The sequence below is a fragment of the Rhagoletis pomonella genome, unplaced genomic scaffold (assembly GCF_013731165.1).
Source record: "Rhagoletis pomonella isolate Grant_MI unplaced genomic scaffold, Rhpom_1.0 Rhpom_scaffold_00005, whole genome shotgun sequence".
Classification (NCBI taxonomy): Eukaryota; Metazoa; Arthropoda; class Insecta; order Diptera; family Tephritidae; genus Rhagoletis; species Rhagoletis pomonella.
The window spans coordinates 37,422,605-37,433,270 of record NW_023458559.1 but is presented as its reverse complement, the minus strand read 5'-3'; the positions used below and the strand labels follow the sequence as shown (position 1 = coordinate 37,433,270).

Here is a 10,666-nt window from a genome sequence, read left to right as displayed (position 1 = left end):
GTAGCTGTATTAGGTGGTTATCTCTATGCTATTGGTGGCTCTGACGGACAATGCCCATTAAATACTGTTGAACGCTATGACCCAAGGTTTGTGTCTCAATTCGAATAAGCCTTTACTAGGCCTTATTTACTAATTTTTTTCAATATAGGCAAAATAAGTGGTGTGCCGTCAATCCCATGTCCACTCGCCGCAAACATTTGGGGTGCGCTGTCTTTAATAACTACATATATGCCGTCGGAGGGCGTGATGATTGCATGGAATTGTCTTCAGCAGAGCGCTATAACCCGCATACAAATACATGGAGTCCCATTGTGGCGATGACATCGCGTCGCAGCGGCGTAAGTTTAACTAAAGAATAAAAAAGCAACAAAAACGCATTATTTATTTTTATACACTTTCTTAGGTTGGCTTGGCCGTAGTAAATGGACAGCTATATGCCGTTGGCGGTTTTGATGGCTCGGCCTACTTAAAAACAATTGAAGTTTATGATCCCGAAACAAACCAATGGCGTTTGTGTGGCTGTATGAATTACAGACGTTTAGGTGGTGGCGTAGGTGTGATGAGAGCACCACAGACTGAAAACTATATGTGGTAAGTGTTTTTGCTGGAAATTGTATGCTGATTTAAGTTTGTTCCTTTGCTTGTAGGATACGAAAAGATTCTGTTGTTTGATTGAACCCAGAGGTGTGTTACTATTGAAGCCGTGGCTACGCTATAACTATTTTGCGTTGCTACGGTACATTTTAAGGCTCTTAAGCTTAAACTAAATTTATAATAAGCAAAGGATATAAAACACTACACCCATAAAAATAAATAAAATCGAATAACCTACACATATAACATTAATTAAAAATTATATAAAATCAACTGCGCATGAATTCCATTTATAAGATCAAATAAAATGCATCGTTTGTCGGTTCCCTGTGATGATAATGTGGATTGTGTATTTGGGCAAACGTCAGTTATACGTTTAGCCAAATATCACTTTGTAAATTTATTAATAAAGCATTTCCACACAGCTATTTTGAACAGCTCTATGTCCCGTGCGCTGTAAAAGCAGTTGGCAAGCAATTGCTTACAAAGAAATATAAAGGCAATGCTGTAGCCTATGCAGTGTACGGGACACGCAAACCTATTGATTTGTAACTGAATAAAAATGCGTTAAGCTAAGAATATAATAGATGAAAAGAAATTTAAATATATTAAAAAATATAATTAACGAAAGCATGGGTATACAAAATTTTAACTGCCTTCAAATTGAAAATAACGAGTAAAATAATATAATTAAGCTCATGACAACCAGTATCTATTCGAAAGCTTAATCCACACAGCAAAAATATGTGCTTTTTTGTTTTTTTAGTTTTAGTAAACTTTGCAATGTTAAAATTACGAGTAAATGCATTATACTGTCAAACAAGTAGTTCTTATATTATAATAGCTGACAATGAAATATTTATTTTATAGCTTATGAACGCGTGTAATCAATCTATTTTTCACTCGCGTTAAATACTTTTTGTACTATTGCTCCTTCAATAAAAATCAAGTCAACTTAAAATGAACCTGAAACATGCACCTTCCACTCATAGGTATAAGCTACTAAAAAATGTTAAGAATTAACAAATTAATAAAAAGCAAACAAAATAAAAAAGATATGAATTATGAGCGATGATAACCAAAAATATATGTATATCGAGGAATTAAAAAAATAAAATAAAATCATTACCAATTAGTTATTAGCGTGGGCCGAAAATCCGCTTTTTTAGAATTTTGAATGGTAATAGCAAAAATGTTGTTCATTATGGTCTAAAAACAATCTGTGTGAGAGATGACAATTTTTGGTCAATATCTCGTCGAAGTCCATCAAAGTTCCATGTGCTCAAAAATTAAAATTAATAAATGCATTAATTAATACATTTCTTTAATAAAATTGCAAGTATCTTCGAAAGTATTAGTCCTACATAATTTGGTATATGGACCTGTTTTGTAGGGAATCGAAGTAAGCTGAGAATTTTTTTTTTTTTGTTTGCACTTGAACTTTAATGGACTTGGGCGAGCCTAAGATATTGATTAAAAGTTGTAATTTCTCACACAAATTGTTTTTAGAGCATAATGAACAAAATTTTTGCTATTACCGATCAAAATTCTTAAAATCGGATTTTCGGCCCACGTTATTAGTTATGTTAAGCAAATTTGTGACATTCAGCTCGATTTCTACATACATGTTTAGTTAAATGCCCTTGAATAAAGCACATACATAATGTACATATTAATATCTGGCATACATATGTGTGTATAATTCATATTCACTTTTGGAAAGTCCTTTTGTAGCCCTAAGTTTATTATAGTAATTCTTTATTTCCACAATGAATTGATTGACTAATTATCTTTCTAATGTAAATAAATATATGTACATATGTATGTGTTGTGTATGTTTGTAGACTCCGAAAACGTACATATGCGTGCAGGTATTTGTAAAATTATGCGCATTGTTCTTTGCTGAAAAAAATAAAATGTTGATAAATAAATTAAGAGATTATTATATGCAAAACAAATAAAATAAAATTTGCGGAAAACCGGTCATTGACAACACCTCTAGAATGAGTTGCAATTAAGTACTACTGTGAAATGATTAATACTAATAAAGTATAAACAATGGAAATCATTATTAAACATGATCAACTTATTACCGTAAAACTATTCAGCTCGTATTTGATTTTTGCACAGCAACTGACTTTTTTGAGCTGCGCTGAATAAAAAGTACCGTCGCGATCGCGACAATGGCGCTGGCATAGCGGACATCACTCATCACTCGAACTATTTAACGTTTATATACCCACTGTCACCGCTGTGGTGTAATGGTTAGCAGTGCAAGCTACCATTCTGCAGGGCCTGGGTTCAAGCCCAGTTTCCCAACAACATAAAAAAATTGAAAACAAAAAAGGTTTTTTCAAATAGGGGCGCCTCTCGGCAAACAATGGCAAAACCTCTTCTTCTTGTTGTTGTTGTAGCGGCTACAACAACCCCGCCCAGATCGGTTGGTATCTCAGTCGTTGTCGTCAAGTTCCACTAACGGCAACCCTAGGAAGCGTGTAGCTTCTGCGGGGTTTGCCCATAAGGACAAGGTCGTTAGGGATGTCGGGTTTGCCGGGCATGCGAAGAGATGTTTCGAGTCATGTGGGGTCTCTCCGCATGCCGGACATTCGTTCGGCACATCCTCATTCAGCCTACTCAAGTAGGAGTTTAACCTGCTGCAGTAGCCGGAGCGAAGTTGTGCAAGTGTAGTGCGCGTCTCCCGAGGCAGATGAAGCTCCGTCTCGTCAATGTCCGGGGGTGGTGTGCCTAGAACGGCATTCACAGGTCTAGAGTCTACATAACTCGAGACTGAGTCCCTGTGAATGCCGTTCAAGGCCTGTCTGTAGGCTGTCGGGTCCAGAGGTTGCTTAATGAACCTCTGGACTTCGTCCGTTAGTTCATATAGATGCCTCCTGACGTGCCTAGGCGAGGGCTCCTCTGCAAGCTGCTGTCTGCTCGGGTGGCCACTTCTGTGGCTCCCGATCAGGAACTGCTTGCAGAGCATTATATTGTGCTCCTTTACCGGGAGCATTTGCGCCTCGCCGTGCAGGTGGTGTTCAGGCGTCATCAAGAGGCATCCCGTCGCTGTCCTCAGTGCGGTGTTTTGTACGGTCTGTAGCTTCGTCCACTGCGTCCTACTAGTCCCAGGCGACCACACTGGCGCTGCGTAGTTCAAAACCGGCCGGCCTATTGCCTTGTATGTTGCCAGCAACGTTTCTTTGTCTTTGCCCCAAGTACTGCCGGCTAGCGACTTGAGGACCTTGTTGCGGCTCTGTACTTTATTGACAATAGCGGTTGAGTGCGCAGAGAAGGAGAGCAGGCTGTCGAAAGTTACTCCGAGTATTTTGGGGTTATTCACCGTCGGAATTGGTGTGTCATCGACGTGAATCCCCAGCGGTAGCCGGACCTCCTTCGTCCAGGTTGTGAACAGGGTCGGGGAGAGGGCTAGACACTTTGCAGTGAAGAAGCGAGAAAGTTCGGAGAGATAGCCGTTTACTTTCGAACACAGGTCATCAATTCCATTCCCAGTCGCCATAATCGAGCAATCGTCGGCATAGGAGACAATCGAGACTCCCTCTGGTGGTTGAGGGAGCTTTGAAATATAAAAGTTAAACAGTAGCGGGGAAAGGACACCACCCTGAGGAACCCCCTGCTTTATTTTTCGCTGCTTACTCGTTTTGTCTCTGAACATTACCGACGAATGTCGACCACTTAGATAATTTGCCGACCACCGTTTGAGCCTCTGTGGGAGAGAGGAGGCCTCTATATCTTCTAGTAGCGTGGAATGGCAGACGGTGTCAAACGCCTTTGACAAGTCCAACGCTACTAGAATCGTTCTCTAACAGGGACGGTTACGGTTAAGGCCACGAGTTATCTGAGTGTTTATGGCGTTAAGTGCTGTTGTTGTGCTGTGCACTTTACGGAAACCATGCTGATGCTTCGCTGGGGTCAGGTGATTTGTGAAGTACGGGAGTAGCAAGGCCTCGAGTGTCTTCGCTACCGGGGAAAGGAGTGTAATCGGACGATACGAATCTCCTTTGTTTGCAGGTTTCCCCGGTTTGAGCAGTGGGACCACTCTCCCCACCTTCCAGATGTCTGGGATGATGAGAGTGGCCATTGACAAATTGAGGACCTCCGTTAGGTACGCTACCCCCGCAGGACCCAAATTTTTCAGCATCAGCATGCATATTCCGTCGGGACCCATGGCTTTGGAGGCTTTCGCCTTCCCGATGGCCACTTGAACTTCACCGCAAGTGAAAGCAAGGGGGGCACAAGTTGTTGGCAGTTTGTGCAGCCTTCTGGTCACTCGACGCTTGGCTTTGTCCACCGGAGGATGCAGTATGAACTTCCGGCTAAAATAGCTCGCGCATCGCTCCGGGTCCGACGAAGCATGGTCGCCGAAGGAAATTTCGACTCTGTCGTCGTGCTTCGTCGGATTAGACAATGACCTCACGGTTGACCAAAGCTTGCTCACACCAGAGGTGAAGTTGCAAGTCTTCAGATGCTCCTCCCACTTCTTCCGCTTATGTACGTTTACAAGTTGCCGAATCTCCGCGTTGAGATCCCTGATACGGGGATCTCCGGGATCGGCCTGACGAAGGCTATCACGATAGCCGGTTCTACGTACCGGAATGACTCGGGTTTCACCCGACCAAGGGCTGTTGTTTCGGCGATCTAACCTCGTTTAGGTCGGCGAAGTATCTCAGAAGTTGTCCGTCCATAGGGCAACCTTCACTACGCATTCTTCTTCTTCTTCTTTTTTGGCGCTGTAACCGCCTAAGCGATTTTGGCAGAGTTCAGCAAAGCACGCCAGTCGTTTCTCCTCTGTGCCAACTGACGCCAATTGGAAACTCCAAGTGAAGCCAAGTCCCTCTCCACCTGATCTTTCCATCGCAGTGGGGGCCTCCCTCTTCCTCTGCTACCACCAGCGGGTTCCGAGTTGAATACTTTCGGAGCTGGAGCGTCGGTGTCCATTCGAACGACATGACCAAGCCAGCGGAGCCGCTGTATTTTAATTCGCTGCAATATGTCCATATCGTTGTAAACCTCATACAGCTTATCGTTCCATCGTCTGCGGTACTCGTCGTCGCCAACGCGTAAAGGCCCGTAAATCTTCCGCAAAATCTTTCTCTCAAACACTCCAAGAGCCGCCTCATCGGATGTTGTCATTGTCCATGCTTCTGCGCCATATACCAGCACGGGCATGATGAGTGATGGCAAAACCTCAGTCATGAAAAAAAGCTTCTCATAAAAATACAATCGCCGTTCGGAGTCGGCGCAAAAACCCCGCCCAGATCGGTTAATATCTCAGTCGTTGTTGCCAAGCTCCACTAACGGAAGCCCTAAGAAGCGTGCAGCCTCAATATGGTTGGTCTACAGGGACAAAGGCGTTAGGGTTGTCGGGTTTTCCAGGCATACGAAGAGATGTTTTCGAGTCATGGGGTGTTTCTCCGCATGCCGGACACTCATTTGGCACATCTGCGTCTAGTCTGCTCAGGTATGAGTTTAACCTGCTGCATTAGCCAGAGCGAAGTTAGGCTATTGTGGTTCTAGTCTCCCGTGGCAGATGAAGCTCCATCTCGTCAATGTCCGGTGGTTGTGCGCCTAGAACGGCATTCACAGGTCTGGAGTCTACATAACTCGAGACTGACTCCCTGTGAATGCCGTTCAGGCCTGTCGATAAGCTGACGGGTCCAGAGGTCGTTTAATGAACCTCTGGACTTCGTCCGTCAGTTCGTAGATATGCCTCCCGACATGCCTGGGCGAGGGCTCTTCTGCAAGCAGTTGCGTATTTGGGTGGCCACGTCTATGGCTCACAACAAGAAACTGCTTGAAGAGCATTTTGTTGTGCTCCCTTATCGGGACATTTTCGCCTCGTCGTGCATGCGGTATTCTAGCGACATAAGAAGGCATCCAGCCGCTGTCCGTAGTTACTCCGAGTATTTTGGGGTTATTCACCGTCGGAATTGGTGTATCATCGACGTGAATTCCCAGCGGTAGCCTGACCTCCTTCGTCCAGAGAGGGCTGGGCTCCTTGTAGTGAAGAAGCGAGAAAGCTCGGAGAGATACCCGCTTACTTTCGAACACAAGTCTTCAATTCCATTCCCAGTCGCCATGATCGAGCAATCGTCAGCGTAAGAGACAATCGAGACTCACTCTGGTGGTTGAGGGAGCTTTGAAATATAAAAGTAATCAGTAGCGGGGAAAGTACACCCTCCTGTGGAACCCCCTGTTTTATTTTCCTGAGTTTGCTCGATTTGTCTCTAAACCTTACCGACGAGTGTCGACCACTCAGATAATGCGCCGACCACCGTATTAGCCTCTGTGGGATCTTCTAATAGCGTGGAGTGGCTGACGGTGTCAAACGCTTTTGACAGCACAGTATATACAGTAATAAACCTTTTTGAGTACTCCTCAGGGGTAAAATCTGATCAGGGTTGGTAATGAGAAGGAGCATGAAATTTGTTGATTCAGAGTTGTATACAAAATTGCTGTGGTATGAAAGGGAGCAACAACCGTGCTATGCAGAGTGCCACAAGACATGACTGTATAATAGTGACCGAAGTTAATTGCGAAAGTGATAAAAATAGCAAATTTTTCTCTATTAATATAGATACTAATATAGATCATCAGAGTTCAGTGTTTAACTGGTTATAGTTGCGTTCGCGTAGCTGTTAATTGTTCATGTTTAACCAAAACTTAAAAGTTTTTGCGTTCGCGTACGCAAAGTAGGGGAAATTGAGAGAGCAAACTGACATTTCATTTTGAGGGGAAGCTGCTGGTTTCTGCTGGAAAAATTTTTGCCAACAGGAAAACAGCTGATCAAAAACAGCTGGTTGGCATTTACGCAAATCACAAAATTGAATTTGATGGTTTGGAAGTTAGAAATTAACAAATGCGACTAATTAAACTTGTAAGAAATAAATAGTTATTTGTTTAATCAATAAACTGTGTCAGTATAACACTTTGTGATGACTTTTCGTACGTTTTAAATTTTACACTTTTGAATGTAAACAAAAATTATATCAGCTGTTCGTCTAACTTGCAAGTTTCTGCAAATTTTCTGTTCGCGTACTATTTTGGATATTTCTCTCTTGTGAGAGAACAGATGACATTTCGCCAGAATTTGGCAGTTGGTTGGTTTCTGCTGGAGATTTTAAACGAACGCACCTTATATTCACCGTAAATGATAATGAATTGTTAAACACTGAAAACGCTAGTACTCTAACCGAATTCACGTAAAAATGCACATTCTTCGACGAGTAATGAATTTCATATCCTGCTTGTAGCCAGATGCAGTGGCATGTGAGACTCATTTAACTCGTTCCCACGACAGTCGGGTCTACGTAACCGGAACGACCCAGATTTATATTTGGCCAAGGACTGTCACTCCAGCAACACTCCCCAAAAACTCTTTGGGGAACTTTTATGCTGCTACAACAACAACAACAACTCATTTAAATCTACTCATCATGTTGGAGCAACTCCGGGTAATGGACCATTGAATGTGCTGGCTGAAGTTATGACCACCTAACTAACGGAGTTTCCAAGCAAACGCATGCCCTAAATTTATACGGTAGCAATTACTATTGTATGTGTGGTCACTCAAACTTGGGTGCGCTTAATGAGCTGTCTGGGCGGATGCGCTGGCAGGAATTGGAGTCTCTATAACTATACAAAACTATTTTTTTTTTTTAATAAAGACTTAAATATATTCGGAATTATAGAATTTTACTTGATAAATTCACAAAATAACACAAAATTTGCGTTTTTTCTAAAAATATAATTTTACAATGAATATTTTTTAAATTTAAAATCTACATTTAAAAGAACTCCATTCAGTGCTATAACTACTATTTGAGTTTTACAGTTTATAGAAACACAAACGTTAATTATGTACTAAACTATTGACATTATTCTTAATTAAGCATTAATACTCTACTTCACCTACATTTTGTTCATAAATAACACATAACTACATATATTTTATCTTTGAAAAGAACTTTTTCTAATCATGAGGCGAAATTCCCCACAGTTAGTGTTGCCGTGCGCAAAAAACGAAAACGCTGAACGCAACCCAAAAGTACTCCTCGGGGACCAATTGGTGAAAAACTGCGAAAAGGTTTATTACTGTATATACCGTGTTTGACAGGTCCAACGCTACTAGAATAGTTCTCTCACAGGGACGGTTGTGGTTAAGGCCATGTGTTATCTGAAGGCTCTGTTATGCATACTTGGCATTGCATGCACTGCTATACCATTTTTACGTAAAAATCAAAAACCAACAGACTTTTACGTATGTAATGCTGTGCGTTGGGTAACCGCTTACACGCGAAGCTCATTTAACGGATTCCTTATGTGACAACTCTCAAGCAATGCCAAGTATGCATAACAGAGCCTTAAGTGTTTATGGCGTTAAGTGCTGTGTTATACTGTGAACTTTACGGAAACCATGCTGATGCTTCGCTGGGGTCAGGTGGATCGTGAAATACGGGAGCAGCAAGGCCTCTAGTGTCTTCGCTACAGAAGAAAGGAGTGTTATCGGGCGATAAGATTCTCCTTTGTTTGGTTTTCCCGGTTTGAGCAGTGGGGACGCTCTCCCCACCTTCCAGGTGTATGGGATGATGAGAGTGGCCATTGACATATTGAGGACCTCCGTTTGGTATGCTACTCTCGCAAGACCCAAATTTTTCAGCATAAGCATGCATATTCCGTCGGGACCCATGGCTTTGGAGGCTTTCGCCTTCCCGATGGCCACCTGAACTTCACTGCTAGCGAAAGACAGGTGGGCACAAGTAGTTAGCAGTTTGTGCAGCGTTCTGGTCACTCGACACTTGGCTTTGTCCGCCGACGTAGCATGTTCGCCGAAAGAAATTTCGACCCTGTCATCGTGCTTCGTCGGATTGGACAGTGACCTCACGGTTGACCAAAGCTTACTCACACCAGAGGTGAAGTTGCAAGTCTTCAGATGCTCTTCCCACTTTTTCCGCTTATATACGTTCACAAGCCTCCAAATCTCCGCGTTGAGATACCTGATACGGGGATTTTCGGGATCGACCTGACGAAGGTTCTCACGATCATCGGCTAGAGCAGCCGCTTCAGCAGGGAAGTTTGTACGGGGTTCCATGAAGCATCCTGCCGGTACGAAGCGAGCTGCAGCAACAGTGACAACCCTGCGAAACTTACGTTCACCAAGATGGACGTCGGTTGGTGTGAGGACCGCAGCAAAGGTGCTCTCAGTAAATTTCGCGAAGCCTTTCCAATCAGCTTTAGAAAAGTGTATATAGGTCCGGTGTTCCGCGGAAGCTAAGTCGGTTGGTTTATCGATCGAGATGACTATTGGCAGATGGTATGATGCCAAAGTCAGCATAGGTCGCCATGATATGCTGTTTGTCAGACCAGAGCTGACTATTGTTATGTCTGGCGAGCTGCAGCATGTCTGGCATTGTGCAGAATGTCGAATCGTCAATCTGCTCAGCCAAGTATGTTCCCTACGATCGGTTGCGGTTGACAGGCTTGAATGCCAAAAATCGTGGTGCGCATTGAAGTCACCAACTACCATACGGTTTTCACCTCTGAGGAGCGCACCTATTTCAGGGTTAATCCTGTCGGGCAGCTGGTGGCATGGAGTATATATATGTTAAATATTTTGTGCTGGGCATCGCCTGACCGGATAGGAATGCCCTGACATTCTAGGGTGGTATCCCTGCGGTCGATGTCTGCTTCAATAAGACGATGCTGCACGGTGTGGTGCGAGATGAACGCTAAGTCACCATAATTATCGTGCCGGCGATCTCGACGGTACACGTTGTATCCGGCACAATTCAACAATATGCAATTGCTGTGCAACTTCGTTTCTTGGACTGCAGCTATCAATATACCATGCCTTCCCGTGAAGACGGTTATCTCCTCAATCTTGCCCTGACGTCCAATCTCGCGTGGTGCGCAGACCTGGTTGTGGTGTGGTCTATTATGTTGTTATGTTATGGTGCTATGCCGTTTGTGTTGAGCTGCTCAGTTGGACTGGGGTTAGCCGTGAATACTGCTTTATTTGAGCAGCAGGGCCACAAATGATGTGGTCCATTGCCGATGG

At 43.5% G+C, this 10,666-nt stretch overlaps 1 protein-coding gene across 1 annotated transcript in view; it reads left to right on the top strand.

Moving 5' to 3' along the window:
* The window catches only part of LOC118740086 (kelch-like protein diablo), a 23,355-nt gene extending 20,658 nt beyond the window's left edge, over positions 1-2,697 (top strand). Inside the window, exons 7-10 of the mRNA XM_036471579.1 lie at positions 5-86; positions 149-338; positions 404-591; positions 648-2,697. Of these exons, the coding sequence (XP_036327472.1) occupies positions 5-86; positions 149-338; positions 404-591; positions 648-672 (485 nt within the window). The 3' untranslated portion in view covers positions 673-2,697. The remainder of the gene's footprint in view (positions 1-4; positions 87-148; positions 339-403; positions 592-647) is intronic.
* Positions 2,698-10,666: the final 7,969 nt, after the last annotated feature.